General features: G+C 36.1%; 1 protein-coding gene across 3 annotated transcripts in view; it reads right to left on the reverse strand.

Moving 5' to 3' along the window:
* The window catches only part of LOC118269575 (protein sax-3), a 118,826-nt gene that overhangs the window by 32,844 nt on the left and 66,504 nt on the right, over nt 1–19,478 (reverse strand). For all 3 annotated transcript variants that reach the window (XM_035584726.2, XM_035584725.2, XM_035584724.2), the window contains exons 2-3: nt 2,743–2,905; nt 2,006–2,133 (exon numbers count right to left, since the gene is read on the reverse strand). In XM_035584726.2, coding sequence (XP_035440619.2) covers nt 2,006–2,133; nt 2,743–2,905 — 291 coding nt within the window. The remainder of the gene's footprint in view (nt 1–2,005; nt 2,134–2,742; nt 2,906–19,478) is intronic.

The following is a 19,478-nucleotide window of genomic DNA, read 5'->3' on the forward strand; positions in this document are numbered from 1 at the left end:
TATTCATGAAGTCGAAAACCGTTCGGCCGTGGATGACTTAATAAAGACTAGTTTGGCCTGGAAACTGAGATTTGTAAATATTAAAACTAAATATTATAGTTCATCTTATGAATGTCAGGATTTCTGAATTTTCCTTTAAACAGATTTATAACTATTATTGTCGTTCCACGTGGAGGACTAAGGGGGAGGCCTTTGTTCAGCAGTGGACGTCTCTCGGCTGATGATGATGATGATGATTAACAACTAGCTTCTGCCTGCCAACGGTTTCATTCGCGTTCCCGTGGGATAAGAAGTAGTCCATCACCCAAATCAGCTCTTAGCCTAGGTAGGTGTTACTTGTAGGTGAAAATAGGTATTCTATAGCCTATAACTTGCCTCGATAAATGGACTATCTAACACAAAAGGATTTTTTAAATCGTTAACTGTACCGAAACTACTGAGTTTAGGTGTAAAGAAGAAACACGAGCTAATTTCGTATTTATATAATTTATCACTCACTGCTCGGCTCCTATTGGTCATAGCGTGATGTTTTATAGCCTACCTCGATAAATGCACTATCCAACACAAAAATAATTATTCAAATCAGATCAGTAGTTCCGGAAATTAGCACGTTCAAACAAACAAACATATCATACTATACTAATATTAGCTTTATAAACCAAAGGCACAACACAATAGACCCGAAAGTAACATCAAAATAATTGTTTAATAAATAAAAAGAAGAGCAATAAATACAAAATTAAAAACATAATGATAATATTCTAACAAAAGAAACACAATGAGAAACAGGAGGAAACCTAATAACGTGCTAAAAATAAATAATTTAATATTATTTTACTGAAGTGACAATGAGTTCTTTGTAAATCAGATAAAATAAAACACTTGGTAAGATTGAGTCGACTCTGTAAACAACATCAACATCAACAGCCTATAAGTGGCCATTGATGACCAAAGGCCTCTTCTCGCCACCCCGCCTTGAGCCTTGAGCAAGCGTGGTGATTAAGGCTCATTCCTTCTCTGTGTGAGAAGAGGTTTTCTCAAGAATAAGGCGAATACAGGCTGATAATGATGATAATAGGTGGGATCACAGAGGATATAGTTTTTACAAGCAGGTAAAGTCACAGCTAAAAGCTTTTTTTGTATAGGGGGAAAATTATCCAATGACTTCTCCCGTTTTGGACGAGGCGGAAGGGAGTGTCAGACTCTTACTGACTAAAAACCACCCCGTTCCTACTCCTGCTTTTCGAGCCGGAGCCCCAGTAAACCCGCTAGGTAGTCCGCAGCTCCGGATACAGGTAAAAACTAACATGTTTATAAAGCCTTTATATAAATAACAAAGTAAACAAAACAATTGACCGTCCGTGTGTGCTGGGTAAATATTTGTACATAATAAGCACTGAGAGCCTCCTGAAAGGTACTGAGACCTTAGTGCCTTGTTTTTTCAGTCATTTCATGTTTATTTACTAAGTACATAAGGTACTAAAGTGTGTAATAGACTAAATTGTTGGATTAGGACTTAGGTTTATATAAATAAATATTAAACGCTACAAAATGTCGTGGTAGCCCGTAGGTTTAAGACGCTTCTCATGCATGAGGGTGACTTTTTCCAAGTTATATTTTGTTACTAAGAATATTTAGACACCACTGACAAACGGTTTAGAAAAACATCGTAAGGAAACGTGGGCTTAAATTATAATATTGAAATATCGTCAATCCGCATCGAGCAAGCGTGGTGATTAATGCTCAAACCTTCTCCGTGTGAGAAAGGGCCGTTGACGATGATTGATACAAATATAAGATTATTTATTATGAGGTTTTTTTTTTCAAATTAGTAACCTACATAATGACTTAGTTTTGTCGTGATTCTAATATAATTTTGTTAACTAATATAGGTACGAGTACCTATAATACCCTGTGGTAAACTCTCTGATTATAAATCAGTGGAAGTAATACGAACTACAAAAAGAAAGTAAAAGTAAAAGAGTATAATTGAAGCAGTACTCACATGCAAACTTGATGTGGACGGGGTAGCCCAGCACCAGGCCGGCGTGGTGCCTGACGGTGCACTGGTACACTCCCTCCGAGCTCCCGTCCTTCTTCTTCGAAACCTCAACAGTACCATTACTCAGTACCCTGGAACAAAGAGAGTTATTTAAATGGTAATTCTCTTAAAGGCCAGTTTCAATAACCTATCTATCTGTAGATTTGCCTCCTAGAGATAGTATTTTGACATAAGCTCCATACAAATTGTGTCAGAATTCTATCTCTAGTAGGCAAATCTACCGATAGATAAGTTATTGAAACTGGCCGTTAAAGAGCAAGGATGTTGTAAAATATAGGTTAGTATAGTAAAGTTCCAGATGGGTGATTTTGTTTTTCATGAACCAAGTCGGTAAACCAGCAGACGGATCACCAGATGGTTAGCAATCGCCGCCGCCCATGGACACTTGAAACACCAAAGTCGGTACAAGTGCGTTGCCGGCCTTTTGGGGGTTAGGAATTGAAAGGTTGTTGGGGAATCCGGGTTTGGAAAATTTGGGCCTCCGGTAACATCATACGTCATAATATGACCTCTGAGTTTGTTTCGGCATTTCTTCTCAGAGTAGTCAGATAGGAAATGCCGGCCTCATCTAGCTATTTGAAATATTGACGTGTAAAAGTGTTATTTTATGACCTATTTACAGAAATAAATATCATTTATCATTTACGGGACAGAAGTATTAAAGAAACGAACAAGCTCACCGTTTAACATCTTCATCGCCCTTCTTCCAAACGTAGGGCTTCGGTCGGGGCTTGTCTTCAGCCTCGAGGGGGGGTGGGGGCCGCCGCGCCGGGATCCGGCCCGCGTCCGGCACCACACACGGCACGGACGCGCGCGGTGACGACAACCACGTTATCGGCACATCTGTTGAAGATACGGAGACATGAGAAGGTGGAACTTGAGTATCTGGTTTTTTATGGCATTTTTACATAGTGATTTGTCGTTTGGTGAGTGGTAGTAAATGTGACTGTTGAGTAAAGAGAGTTCGATTCTCCGGTCAAGAAAAGTGTGGCGTTTTCAGTTCAGTTTACGAATCATTCATCATTCAAAAGTGCCTTCCTGTTCTATTTGAAATAAACGATTTTGACTTGACTTGAATTGACTACAAATCCGAAGCCATTATGTTGTCACAAATACCATTCCGGTACTAGTGACAACATAGTGTTACATTTAATTTATATTATTATTTACATCTATCTACCCTTGCGGCTTTGTAATACTACTACCTACTATCACCACGAACATGAAATCCTCGAAAAACACATTTAAGGCACGGAAAATAACAAAACCTTGTCGGTACCTATCTAAAATTATACAACAATACCGTTTTTTTATCAATTCCAAGACTTTTCCGCTGTGTTTTCAGAAACCCAACAAATTATAATGGCTCACACGATATATACCTATACATATATACTCGTATAGTTCTACTAGGTATCGGTTTTATGTACTGAAAATAAAATTAACCAATGTTACACGTGGAACACAAAATGTAGGCATCAAATTATTATCTAGATTCTAGAATAATGTTCAAAAAACAGACCTGAGTACTTATGTAGGTATTATGTTTTGAAATTGCGTAGGCAGGTAGGTACTATAGGTACTTAGGTAGTCTATTATAACATTTACTTTAATACTTGAACATTTAAAACAATTTCAACAATTCTTTATAGACTTATTAACTATTATTTATTTTTGTAAAATTTGCCTCTTACTAACTAGGATTTCTTCTGTGTCGTGGGTGCGTTTACAAACATGCAATTTCACACACGAAGTGATCTATTCAAACTCGAAATCACTCAAAGAGTTGCTCCGTGTGGAAATCGAACACTATATACGTTATGCAGCAGCCGATTGGCCAGCCGCCTCGCCAATTGTACAGTATAAGTAAACTCCAAACCGCATCAAAATCGGTTTAACTAAATGCGAGATAAGCGCGCATAAACATACATAAATTCATATAGGTATTTTTTTGAAATCGTGGATTAACACACCCCGGGAATGTATCTGAAAACCCCTCAGTCACGTTTACAGCCACTCAACCAAAGAAACACTACATACAAGGAACACATACTAATAAAATATACATAGTTAAATAACTAAACTTAAACGAAAAACCACTAATATCACTAACCTTCTATACAGAAGCAGTAAAGACTCGATGTATCTCGTTCCAAAAAAGAAAAAATATATACTTTACCTTCTCGGGTGACAAACTCGATCTGACTCCTGATACCATTGATAAACTTAAACTTACAAGAATACTTACTTTTTAAAACGTTGGTACAACAACGTCCCGCCTTTTATCCCCGAAAGGGTAGGCAGAGGTGCACATTACGGCACGTAATGCCGCTGTACAATTTACACCTTTCACCATTTGTGTTATAAGGAAGCCCATCTAATAGGGGTTGAGCCTATTGCCATTTACTGGGCACAATTCCAAACCCCGTGGTACCATTGAGAAATTTTCGGAAAACCGAAAAAAGCCCATAATACTTTGCCCGACCCGGGAATCGAACCCGAGACCTCTTGGCCAACAGTCGCATTTGTGACCACTCGACCAAACGAGACATAGGTAAAATGTCAGTTGAGCATTTTAGCCGCGGCTTTTTACAAACACCATAAAAGTGTGAAAATACAAGTAGGTAGTGGGTCCAGTTGTCAATTACCTAATATAGATTACTTACAACAAATTTAATTATTTTTAATCATGGACTTATTTATTACTATGTAACTGTTACTCCAAGTATTAATTTATAAGTTTCCCGCCAAAGTGACTGACAGTTGACATTAGTGACATATGCGTGACGTTTCGTTATGCGATGAAACTTGAGATGAGACTTATCTGTGCTACGTTAATTAATAAGAGAAAACAAAATTTACACTAAACCTAGGTACCGTAAAATAACATATTATTAATTTTGCTATGTTTTCTACAATTCTCAAAGCGAACTAAACGTAGTCAAGCCGTGATTTATGTCACGACAAACACTACACAACTTTTTCTAATAAATTTTCTTTGTCACAATTTCGATAGAAAACATTGAAAATTAATTTCACACACAACGTCACGCCTTTTATCCCCGAAGGGGTAGGCAGAGGTGCACATTACAGCACGTAATGCCGCTATACAATGTACATCCACTTTTCACCATTTGTGTTATAAGTCTCATGCAATAGGGTTTGAGTCTATTGCCACATACTGGACACAATTCCAGACTCCGTGCTACTATTGAGAAATTTTCGAAATTCCCAAAAAAGCCCAGTAATTCTTTGCCCGACCCGGGAATCAAACTCGAGACCCCTTGTTCGGCAGTCGCACTCGACCAACGAGGCAGTCAAAACTAATTTTGTTTTATTAATTTTATTACGAAAATTTTCCAAAACGAACTTCTGACAGACGAATTGAACAAACCAATTAGGCTTGTTTGCAGTTAAAAGTAAAGATGGCGCCGTTGGAAATTAAACTATTAATAGTAAAACTATTGGTGAAAAGGGTGTGTCGAACAAAAAGAAAGGAAATTGGTTCAGATTAGTTCGTAGGTAACTCGATGTAACTTTATAAACGGGCTGTTATTGGATAAAAGTTTTGTGGCAAATTGGTGAAGACTGTAGCCGCTGTATTTATTATTTACTGGTTAAATAAAGAAGAATGATTTGCTATATTGGAAAGGTTACCTTTAAAAGAGTAACGTAGATTCTTTTTCACCTTGAATCACGACTAATTTTCTAAATTCTATTTTTCATATTTTAATAGTAATTTTGCATCAAGATAGTTAATGTTAGGGGAAAGCAATATGATGCATTGAATATACTACTATGTCAATTTCGCGAGCGTTATCTTGTTTTGGTGAAAATACTAACAAAATCAGTATGTAATCCCTCGAAGCCAGGTTATACACACGGAGCTGTAGACTACCTAGTGGGTTACCGGGGCTCCGGCTCGGAAAACAGGAGGAGAAAACAACCCCATTCCTACTGCTTCGAACCGCGCTGGAGCCCCGGTAACCTATTAGGCCATCCGCACCTTCCGTGAACTTAAATTACTATCCAAACAGTTAAAGTTGTAGGTACTCAGATACTTTACCCAACGTTTAACGGCCCTGTCAATCAAATATTAATTATACCACTTAGACTGCTATAAAATTAGTACTATTAATTACCATGAGTACTTGTAAACTAGCTTTAACTACCGACTCAGCTATTATTACCTCAGATTGGTTTATCTATGATCCAATTTTCTTTCTAAGAAATATGTAGAAACTATTCCTTTACTAATTGTTCCTACAAGCACTCCAATTATTATTACGAAGTAGGATAGCTAGCTGTTCTTAGAAATTCAACTTTACCATTGTTTATATTAAGTGGTAATTCCTTTACCGTGTTTCAAAAGAAATCTACAATCGATTGTACAAGAAAAATGTTTGAAAATTAACCCTGAAACTTGTCAAAAAGTCCTTTTCTATAGTTATTTCATAATGAGTTTTCGTACCGAAGGAAATTGGGTGTTTAGCCTTTAAATTAGGATTCTTCACTTAAATGACGAAATAAAATTAAACTCTTTCAGCCCACATAATGTTTGAATAACTTGACAAATAAATTAATTGCTAGGAAAATTAAATAACAAATGTCAAAAGTAGATTGGGGGAAATTGTGGAAAGGGGTATTAATAGAGAATTCATTAATTCCAGGCGGTTTTTTTTATGGAACAAGCCGGCAATCGTGCAGACGTATTACCTGATGGTAAGCAATCGCCGCCGCCCATGGACACTTGAAACACTAAAGGCGTTACAAGTGCGTTGCCGGCTTTTTGGGGGTTAGGAATTTATGTTGGGGAATCGGAGATTGGGAAGGGGGGAATTGGGCCTCCGGTAACTTCACTCACACAACGAAACACAACGCAAGCGTTGTTTCACGTCGGTTTTCTGTGAGGCCGTGGTATCACTCCGGTCGAGCCGGCCCATTCGTGCCGAAGCATGGCTCTCCTACACTTAAAGAGTCAAACAAAACGTTGTTATATGAGAACAGCCTAAAAAATAAGATAGATGTAATATACGTAAATCGAAAGATAATAATGATGAAATAGACATTAATTAACCACTAACAATCTACTACGGGATATAAGCATTTATAATACTTAGCTTCATCTTCAGCACGGTGCCACAATTTTTCCTCGTAATTAAAAAAAATATATGTACAAGTAACTTCATACCTAGGTCTTCAAAGAAACCTAAACATATACTTAGTAACCAACTCACAGCATAATAAGTACTACTACCTAGATACTAAGTAACTAATACTAAATCCAGGAACCTATTCAGAAGCCTTAAAATTAGCTTCTCACGCAATTCCAACATGCCACAGCAACTTCAGTTTAACGATAAATACTTCTTTAAAGTTACAGAATTATAATAAAACTGTGTTCTGTAATCTGTACAGTGTCTGGCGATGGATATTGCACATCGACACATTTGTTGTGAAAATACATTGAGAAACATACTTTTTTATGCTATAAGTCGGTAAGCGAGCTGACGGATTACCTGACGGTAAGTATTCGCCGCCGCCCATGGACACCCGAAACACCAGAGGCGTTACAAGTTGCCAACCTTAGGAATTTAAGGGTTGTTGGGAAATCGGAGATTAGGAAGATTGGGAAGGAGCCTCCGGTAAAATCGCTCACACAACGCAAGCGTTGTTTCACGCCGTTGTTCTGTGAGGCCGTGGTACTCCGGTCGAGCCGGCCCATTCGTGCCGAAGCATGGCTCTTACACACTTAAAAACTTTATGAAATAGGTTTCTGGTTTACTAAAATGGAATATAATTGAAAACTTCTATTGCAAAAGCACGATTTAAGTCTCAAATAAATAAAATAGGCAAAATTTCCAAAGACTCGATGTGCAATATTTATCGCCATGTAGTGTAAGCTACGATGTTCAGTACTTATGTATTCAGTGGAAGAGTTTCAAAGGAAACGGCCTTCATTGCGTGGGTACGTTAGGTGTCAGCTTTCAAGAAGCGATCGCCGTTCTGTTATGTATGTAGGTCGATACTATCACATTGTTCAAAGGTTTCAATGAGATTCCGAGCCAGATCGATTGTGTATTCCTGTGTGTGGCTTGCATAGTTTGTAATTATGAGATTGGTAAGGCCTATGTTTGGTAGGAAAGGGATAAGTACTGGTTTGATCACAGGAATGTTAAAAAACAGGGTTTGATGATAATCATGTTTTGTATATGAGTTTTATAAGATGTTTTATAAAGTCTATCTTCACTAAAATTTTGGTTATATTGGTTAAAATTCTGGGCTAAAAAGGCCACCAGATGATAAGATGTTGGGGGCAAATACATTGAAAATTTGACTAGTTATGTTTTTGATCCTGTGGTTAGATTAGAAAGCTTTATTAATATATTATGTCATCGGCTTACTCAGGTAACTGTTTGACAACGAACTCGACTAGTTTCAAACCATGCTAGAGGCTTATATTCATGAGCAGTATTTCGCGACACGTGACGCGGCGTTTGTCGCAATTTCAACAGCGCGACAATCGCTTCGTTGTGTGAAGCATGGCTTGAAGTACTAGTAGTCGAGTTCCTCGTCAAACAGTTACGTGAGTAAGCCGATAACATAATAATTTATTTAGTATGTCTCACGAAAGTTATAATAAAATTATAGAAAGCTTTAAATTACACTGTAACTATACAACTAATAAACTAAACGAAACAGTATTTTACGAGTAAAAATATCTCAGTTTTTCTCAGAAATAATACAATAAAATGTAGATCAAAATCCAGTAAATAATATGTGCCAATCAGAAACAAATATTCCTAAGTTAAATTCTAAAATTCTGACAGAGATTAGGTAACATTCTGAGAATTAGACCTCCTAGGACTAGACTAGAGACCTAAATTACTAAGTTAGTTCTATAAATCTAAACTTGTATTTAGGTATTTGAAAGGTTTTTAGTTATTCAATTTCCTTAAAGATTGGAATATCAGGGAATTTATTAATTAAACATTCAGATTGCTTGAAAACTAATTTATGTTTTGATAAAATATTTTAATTTTTAAATGGGTGTAGCTGTGCCTTCTTAGAACGTTTGTATTAAACTCAATATAAGCGTTGTACTCGTTCCTAAGTCTTAATTAAGCAAATATGTTTAAAAAAAGAATAACTGTCGCACTCAGAGACATTTAATGATTACTTAAACTATTCTTTAGTAACGATTTTGTATAGAAAACAATTGCTAAGGACAGGGTTAAGTAGCCATTAAATGACTCTGAGTACGGCGGTAAGGACTTGTTTCACAAAGTCTGGATAGCCGCTATGTATCAGATAACTTTGAATTAAGAATGTAATTTGTATGCACTATCTGTCACATTAGTTTATCGGGCACTTATATGAAGGCGGTGAAACAGGCGTTTAATAAATTAATAAATATATGAGCTATATTGCTACAAATCTGTACTAAATCCTGCCATTTATTCTGTAACATATCAGTATACAAAATCCCTTTTGTCTACCAATAGGTAACTTTAACATTTTCTCGTTTTATTTTCTCCCCGCCATAACGTAATACCCGTAAAGCGATGCCCATTCGCGATAAACCAACCCGAACATAAACCTATCAATTTAAAAACTCCAAATACACAATAACACCTTTTTCCAAAGCAATTTATTATGACCATTACGTCACGTATCGTGTCAATTTGTAGATAAAATTCAGTGGGGCATTTCGCGCGCCATTAAATATTAATACTGTGTTTCCGTAACGCGCCGCGGGGTGGCGCTGTTCACTTCCACTGCGCAGGTCAAGGTTATCTAGCGTTGTGTCCTTGTCTCACCCCCTTGTTTTGTATTCCCTCTCGCTCCCACATACGCGGTCCACGTGATGAGTACGTCCGTATTTTGTTTTGAGTGTTGCTATAATTTTTTTTGCTTGATTTTAGGGAAGTTATTTTTTTGCTAATTAGGTACTCTGCATAGAGGTCAAATTAAAAAGTTTTAAACGAAAGCATAGTTTTATATGGATTTGGCTGATTTATAACTATATTCTTGTAATTAGTAATTGCTATATTTTATACTATTGTACACAATATATGGAGATAGCAAAGGATATGGATAGTTGAAAATATCTAGAGGAGGCCTTCGCCTTCGAGAACGAGGGGTTCTTCCTATCATAGTTATATAAAATAAATAATTATGTAACATATTATGTTCATATTTTAATAATTAGTTAGAAAAATAAATAGCATGTGCCTAATTTTAAATAATTTCGAAAAAGGTTAATTAAGTTTATATAGTTTATAAGCAGCTACAGTTAATAAGCTTGTTCTTTTTTTTTTTTTATATAAGAAATAAAAGGTACAGTAAAGACAACTGCACTTTTTAAGTGCACTTACATTACGACAAATTCTACTTACAAATGAAACCTATTCAAATCATATTATAAGTAGTAACAGTTAATTTATTACAAATCCAAGATAGTATTACAAGTGAGGCCGCGGTTCAAAGTTCCAGAAATCATTGCCAAGGTCCCTCCTCATCATAAAACATTCATTTTGTGGACTTTTGAAACCTGACCTGGTATACCCGTCAATTCCGCACTGATGCCCCTCTGATTACATCACCACGCAATTCCGAGCTTTATTTACAAAGCGTCAAGTTTCATTATCGTTTGATAGCCTTGTTTAAACGCACACATGTTTACAGTGCTGAGCGTAAAATATCTTTTGTGGTTGAATTTCAACCTTGGGATCTGTGAGTTACAGTTGTTTATTGTTTGTAGTGGTTTTTGTTTACATGTGTATGTTACTCGAAATTTTTATAGGTGGTAGTAAAGAGTTTTTTCGTATATGTCCGTAAGTAGTATCTGAGTGAATGCGGAAGGAGAATGCTTTTACTATGTTATACTATATCTAATATTATAAATGCGAAAGTTTGTGATTTTATGTGTTGTAGGTATATCTGTTATTCAATCACATTTAAACGGCTAAAGGGATCGGAACAGGCATATATTATTGTCTGGATTAACATATAGGCTGCTTTTATCACACGGAATGCGATCAAAGCCGCGGGCAAAAACTCTTAGTGGTTTATTTTACGTATTTTTCTACACTTTAAAATGTATCTCATAATGCTTACCTACTAATTAATAAACCGTATGTTCTAGATTCCTATTGGTTATAAGGTTTGGATCAATGATACCCCAGTGAGTCAAAATATCCCGAACTAATACGGGAGTTAAAACAATGACTGCAGTCATGAAGTCCCGTAAGGACTAACTAAACGAACGACCTAAACGAAGAAAACAGTAAAATAATTCTCCTTACAAAAGAGAATAAAAATATAAAAATAACAAGTCCTTTCTCACTTCTCAGTATTATTTCCAATGATAAATTCGCCAACACTTTTATATCATTTTGTAAAGTCAGCAAAGAAAGGTATAATTTTGGGGGCAAAAACGTACAGTCAGCAAAAACGGTCCGTTAGTAAATAAAAATATAATGTAGGTATATAATATACTCAGTACTGAGATCTTTTCTTGTGATTTTTACCCGTAACCATGAAGTATTTAGGAATCAATTTATTATTACTCGGAAAATCTTTAGCTAGGGAGCTATTTATTTCCTTACTACGCTTTCACCCATTGCTCGATTGCTATTGGTCATAGCGTGATATTTTATAGCCTTCCTTAATAAATTAGACTATCTAACACAATTATTCCATTCTAACCAGTATTTCCGGAGATTAGCTTGTTCAAAACAAACAAAACAATGTAAATGGTGATTCTTAAAAATAAACATAAAAGGTCGACGGCGTCATTATCCTCAACTAAAAGTTAACAATTCTGCCGATTGAAACGCAAAATTTAGTTTCAAGAAATTAAGCTGTGACACTGTTTTCAACCAATCCAATAAAAATAAGCATGATAATAAGCTACTACGATGCTTAATAACGCGGAAGAACTATGATTTTTTAAATAAAAGTTAAAGCTTTTTGGAGAAACACCCAAATATATTTGTCAAATTGCCACAAGAATGACTGCCGATTGAAGGGTCTTAGGTCAGATTCCCGGCTGAAGTAGTATTACGGCATTTCGAAAGTACTGTGCCTTCTGTTTATCCCGAAAACAAGCGATACGGAAATAACAGTAAACCTTCTAAGAACTTATTAAAAAGGTACTTGTTGTTATCAAAAAATATGTTTTTAAGCTTCCGTCGGATAATTAATTAGGAGTTTCGCAGGAAAAAATAAATTAGTAGGTAATTAACAAATAGCAAAGCTCTAGAGGTTTTTTTTTATTATAACTTTCATAAGATATATTAAATTAACATTAGAAGAACTTAAGACGGGATATTTACCATGTTTATTGATGTCTATGAGTTTCCGATATTTCGGCACTGGTGCAAGCGCCATGATCATGACATATTAAACTAATTTGTTATGTTATGTTATCGGCTTACTCACGTAACTGTTTGACGAGGAACTCGACTAGTTTCAAGCCATACTAGAACCTCATATTCAGAGTGTAGTAGCGCGACAGTCGCCGCGTCGTCGTGTGGCGCGCGGCGGGAAGCATTTTTCCCGAGACCCCATGTCCGGCAGTCGTACTTGCGACCACTCGACCAACGAGGCAGTCATAGTCATGATTTTTATATTACGTAACATTAACAGAATAACACACAGAGATGCCATATCTTCACCATTTACCAACCAATCCCATCTCATAAACACAATTATAAAAATAGCAATCACCATTAGATCTAAACGAAATCCCCAAAAAAGAGGGTGATAATACTGAAACCCACCACGGCCACCACTATCCCCGTCTGTACACATTCTCGTCACGAACACCGCGTTATTGTAGCTTCCCGGCATCGAACGTGCTCACAACTTGCCGGCTTAATGTCGGGTACACACGGAGATAGTGGAACGAGAGTACTGTACTGTTGAATGCAGTTCATTCACCTTTTTTGGATGATATATAGATGTAGATATTGAATTTTGTAAAAGATGTTTATCTATCTATAAATGTGTTACTTATAAGGTTACTATAGCGGCTTCGCCCGCGTTCCCTGATATAAAACATATCCTATCACTCAAGTTACACTCTGTATGTATATCAAATTTCATTAAAATTCGTTTAGTAGTTTCAAAGTTACTAACGGACAAACATTCAAACAAACAAACTTTAACATTTATAAAATTCGATATTTTTTTAGAAAATGCTCTGGCGACAGTATAACTCCGTGTGAAATGGGTAGTCGAGTAGAAAAGCTATATCTTCAGTACCTAATAAGCTAATGCAATTCGATATAAAAAGAACAGTAGATACAAGAAAGAAAACTAGGTTATAACGATTTTTATACTTCAAATAGAATCCTCATCTCCCTTCCTACCAGTACTATCTAAATCAAAAACCTTCAATCACTTTTCCCAACAAGAAGACAACACAACTAGATCAAAGAACCTGTCCAACATTTTTACCAAACACCTACACACTCGCAAAATCACAAGGCTCAATATTGTCATCAACAACTAATAAAACTTGTGTACGATATAAAAAAGAACAAAGTTAGTCTCGGTGTCTCCGTGTCTCCTATTCACATTCTAGTCACGAGCTCAAGTCCTGAACTACGTGTTTAAAGTTAACTCATACGCAATCTGTATTATAACACAATTTGCAATGTTCTAGCTAAGTTTTTTTTATAGTATATAGCGGTAAACGAGCATACGGATCACCTGATGGTAAGCAATTGCCGCCGCTAATGGACACCCGAAACACCAGAGACGTTACAAGTGCGTTCGCCATTTGGGGTTTAGGTATTTAAGAGTTGTTGGGCAATCAAGGATTGGAAAGGAACAACGCAAGCGTTGTTTCACGTCGGTTTTCTGTGAGGCCGTGGTATTACTCTGGTCGAGCCCGACAATTCGTGCCGAAGTATGGCTCTCCCACACTTAAAATAGTTACGGACTATAAAACTTGAAAACAAATGTGAAAGAATACTGATACAGTCTACTGTCGATGCCACTCCAATTATTTCGTAGGACACAAAAAATATCAAAGGCAATATCACCTTATAGACACTAGTCGTTGACTCCAAAAGTATTCTGACCTTTAGATACTATATATACCTATATTTCAGGCAATATTGTATTCAGAATACAGTTTTAATTTGAAATGTGACTGACAGTTTTTATCAAGAAAATATAAAGAAACTTTTAGCTAGAAAATATAAACTTACCGTACGTCAAATAGGCGCATAATAACAGCACATTTTGGATTAACATTTTATAAATAACACACTAAACATAACACTATTATTATTTAAAAACACCATTTTATCACACAATAACACTAACAGAAAACAAATTCACAAATAAAATAATATTAAAATGTTTAATTTACAAGCTTGCCATCTAACTCGCGCGAGCAACTCTCCTAATTCACTGTCCTCACTCCGTCCGTATGAACCCGCCATTTTTACGTCGCACAATAATCCAGGGTTGGGCGAAGTCGGTCAAGGCTTATACCGGTTTATTTAAACGACAATTGAGTTAAGCACTCTGATAAAATTCCCCTTATTTCCTCAAACGTAACGGTTGGGATAAGTAAATTACGTTATCTGTGACCTAGGGTACTAGGATAATGTCTGGATACTTCAGTTAGCTTTGTAGGGATTCTAATTTTCTAGTTTTTGGGGTACTAGATGTTAGTTTAAGGGTTTTTGAATACTAACTTTCGATATTATTATGGGCGCTGGTATCATTTGAGCTGAAAGTTGAGATTTCTTTTCATTTACAAATTGCGTCAAAAGTACTTTAACAATATTTAAGTGCAAGATCACATTTATCGGATCTGCGGACTACTTAACGAGTTTTCCAGGGCTCCGCCGGTTCGAAAAGCAGGAGTAGGAACGGGGTGGTTTTTAGTCAGTAATAGTCTGACCCTTCCTCTTGCCTCGTCTAAGACGGGAGAAGACAAAAAATAATCACATGAACTATTACACTTGATACTAGCAAATATTTTTCATCAATCAACAATCTGCCACTTTAAATAAAAATATTTTCAATCTCAAATCGGAACCAAACACTCCGCCATTCATAACAATTATCTCCAACTCTTTGATCATCTCCAAATCACAACACTTCCTAGTAAATTGTAACTAATTAACCAATTAGGGGGTTACCATGGCAACGGGTGGTGAAAAGAGATAGCAATATGAAATTAGCCAATAGGAAGCGGGGATTTTTGCGTGTAGCCTTGGTTTAGAAAAGGGTGGATATAATTCAATCATATGGGATAACAATGGTTGAGTGTATGTCGGAGGTTATTGGATGACAGCAGGGGTTACGTTTTATGCTAGTTTCTATTTAATGTGGTTTGGTTAAGTGCTATTATCCCTTAAACTAACATTGTGGGTTCCGAAAAATCTTTATGCATTTATTTATTCTTGATTACATATACATTTAACATACTCAAATTACATAGTTTTAATTTTATAATCCTTATTGTCATTTATCGCTTGTACAAAATTTTCTTTTCTAAACACGCTAAATATCACCTATCCACTGTTTTTAAATAGCACCCAGTCTCAAAATCGTCCAACTATCTCCATACCATAAAAGCTATCCAGAATAAAATAGGCATTAACAACAAAACACAAATTGTAATTAAAACAATGCCCAACTCTGGAACTCCGTAATCCAGTAATTGTATTCACCACTCCAACCTCACGCTTGTGGCCGGAGCAGAAACACCTAAACTTATAAAATATCGTTAGAAATTTTGTTTAGGCAGTTCCTTTTACCAGCCGTTAGGGTCTAATACTGGATATAGGCACAGATAAAATGCGAGGACCCCTATTACAGTAACGATTGTACTTCTAGTTGGACTTCACAGACAAAATTACTGCAGTATTTTGATTCCTGCACGCAAAACTAGTCTTTAAAGGACTGTATTATTCATTCCTTAAAGTTACACCGCAGCATTTATAGGGGCCTATAAAAGGTACAAAAAAGAAAGTATAAAAACGAAAGTATCATGCTTTATCACAGGGGAAAGGATTAACAACCGCCGACACAAACTCAAGCACCTGGCCTTAAAGAATTAAAGAGAAAAAAACATGACCTATCCAACTTTACGCAATTGTAACGAAGAGATATTGTGCTCACATAATAAGGTCCCCTTATAGACGCTAAATACCAAAACAGCAGCTGAACTGACCCAACCCTTTGGTTCGGAATGACCAGTCACGAACTTATGTCATACTCATACTCCAAAGCAATGCAACTTACGCCTAACAAGCTAACTCATTCGATAAATTCTTGGGCCGGCCGGTCCCGGGCGCGAGAGGGACAGACGATGCTTGGTAGAAGGAGTAAGGAGTATAGCAACACTGACCTACATCAATAAGTGGACATTTCGCGCAGCAACGGAAGGAATGCTGCAGGCTTTCAATGTGTGCGTCGTTTTTTTGTTAGTGTGCGTTTATCTATGGCATTTGTGCTCTGTGGAGCTTGCGTTAGACACAGAGTAATTTAATTCTAATAAAGGTATTTGGTATTCGGTCTAGATTGTTGGGCAGAACCTTTTAGATGTTACATTCTGTGGCCAAATTAGGTTATAAAATGAACTGGTTGATTTTAGTTTGCCTTTTAGTGGATATGAAAGGAAGGTGTGTATGTGTATGTAAAAAGTATAAGACGTTCAGACATTCAATCAAGTAATTGGCATCTATCGGGCATAATTTTGATCTGTGTGCTATGCTATGAGTAATAACATTTTAATCAAAGGCGGTCCGGTCGCTGTTAAACGTTTAGTTTAAGGTAGTCCTATAATTAAACTACATTAAAAAACCTATACCTCTAGTTACATTATAATTATACTTTAAATATATTATTTATTTAATCTAAATTGGTAAAGTAGCCCTTAGGCAAGAGTAATCCTCCAATTATTTTCTATTTCGTACTTGAACAACTTGCTCACTTAGTTCTAGGAAGTAATTGACTCTTACTTCTCCCACAGAAAGAGTAGGACTAATGGTAAACATATTATACTCTGGCGTCACCAAACAGCAATATAAAAAAGTTATTATTATTTCATTCCATTATTACCGTAAGGATTTATACGGCGATTATTAACTTCAGCCGTAGCGGTTACCTTTTTAACTCTTCCGGAGTTTAACCGGTCAATCTAGCTAATACAGTCACTCGGGCCGCCTTATAAAATTACGTTTTTTATAGTCTGCCAATAAAATGGAGCGGTGTTCCTTTGTTATGCTTATAAGTATTAAATTGTACCCTGTAGGTAACTTTAGGGTTACCATAATAATATTATTTATCACTACAGTGCTAAAAACGTGGATTGTTAATCGTCGAGCAAGGAGTTTCAGGTTCGATTCCTGGATCAGCTAATTTTTTTGTAGTTGCAAAATTCAGTGGTCTATTCCTATCACTGAGAAGTTAACATAACTGGTTTAAAAGTAACTGTTACATTTCATTATATTCTACTTTGTATATCTCTTCGCCCAATATCTTAAAAAAAAAAACAAAACACGACAATCTTTAGTACCGCATAGTTTCTAGTCTATGTATAGATATCCTGTGTAGATATTTCTTATCGAGGTGCTAAGAGTAGAAACCAATTAGTAGATAATTTAAAAGTATTAAGAAAAAGGCAGACTAGTTTTTTATTTCCATCCTAGGCATCTAACTACTAGGTATAATTGTAACATAATAATGTATAAGAATACATTGATAAACATATTGATTACTTTTGTAATGCAAAAATGCTGCACTAATTTTGGTTAAACTCATTATACTAAAAGACCTACGGTCAGACTATAAATGCTAAAATTTACGGTTTAATGATTTTTAGGATTTATTGTCTAATTAATAGAGAAAAGCTCTACTAGTTTCGAGTCACAGAGGGACTCATGAGCAGCGTGCGCAGACGCGGCGACGACATGCAGCCTACTCCGTCACGCAACCAGTATGACAATAAAAAGACTATAAATACGTTTTATCTCTACAATTTAAGGTACTTTATAACAATGAAGCCTGAATTATCCCTTGCAAATTGTGGTGACCCTAAAAAGAATGGCTTTATCCTCGCTTTGGCCTTCATCGAGTGATTTTTTATGATATTTATCATATACGCACAATATGTATAAATAATCGATTGACCACAATACCCTTCGAAACTGTACATAATTGTATAAACTCAGTTAATGAGTACTTGCGTTGTAATTGTAAAACTTATAAGATATTATAAACTTTATATTATGAATTTTTAACCTAGAATAAGTAAGACTAGAAATAGATGACTTGGTATTCTGTTATTTAAAAAAACATCTCAACGTATTCAGAGACATTTAATGAGTAACGATTTTGTTCGAAAAACCATTGTGAAGGATTAGGTTAAGTAACTATTAAATGACTTTGTGAGTACGGGGGTAATTCATCTAACGGGAATATAACCAAAACCCAGCCAAAGGCAATTCATGCTGTAATCCTTCTCCAAGCGAGAAGAGGATTTGGTCAGACTACGAAACACAAGAAAAAACGATATTACCTGTCCCTTCAAAACCAAATTAAAATAAAATGAAAACATATCTAATCAATATTCAGATCACACTACAACCTTATTAAAAAAATTGGTGCACCGTTTAAAAATCACGACTGCACATTATGACGTCATGGAGTGCAATGATCTTGATGAAACTGCGCAAGAGTGGGTTTGTGTCACACTTTTTACTGAAGCAGCAATTCCCTTGTGTGCACACAGTGTAATGAGACGGCGGGATAAATTGGAGATGACGTCATAAGGAGTCTGAAATGGTAGACTTAGTGGAAATTTTAAGATTGTTGTTGCTGAACTGTTACCAAAGAGAGTGATTAGAAGTGTAAATGAAGAAGTATGGCTATTGTAACTGCCCCGAATTTAAGTTTAGGCTACTGATTTTTCATACTATCTGACTACCTACGTTTTCTTTAGAAAGCATAACTGCTAATAATCAGAGAATAGATATTTATACTTATACAAATCGACAAAGCATACTTCTTTCGGTGCTGTAGACTACCTAGCGGGTTTACCGGGACTCGGCTTGAAAGGCAGGAGTAGTCAGTAAGAGTCTGACACTCCCTCTTGTTTCGCCCAAGGTGAGAGCAGTCATTGGCTGATTTTCCCTGTTCCAAAAAAAGTATACTTCTTTAACTTAATCAATACCTATACAACTACACCAGGCAGAGTATTAAGTTTATATCACATACATATGTACACTTTTAATTGAGTCCTCACATTTCATATATTTAATTCTATCAATCCCTTGTAAACCTTACCACGGTTAAAGTTTTCAAAGCATATTATTATTATGCAAAGCTCGCTTTAGAAATAATAAAACAAAACAAGTTGCATCGTTCAACTGACTCGGCA

The sequence above is a fragment of the Spodoptera frugiperda genome, chromosome 30, assembly GCF_023101765.2.
Source record: "Spodoptera frugiperda isolate SF20-4 chromosome 30, AGI-APGP_CSIRO_Sfru_2.0, whole genome shotgun sequence".
In the NCBI taxonomy this organism is placed as follows: domain Eukaryota; kingdom Metazoa; phylum Arthropoda; class Insecta; order Lepidoptera; family Noctuidae; genus Spodoptera; species Spodoptera frugiperda.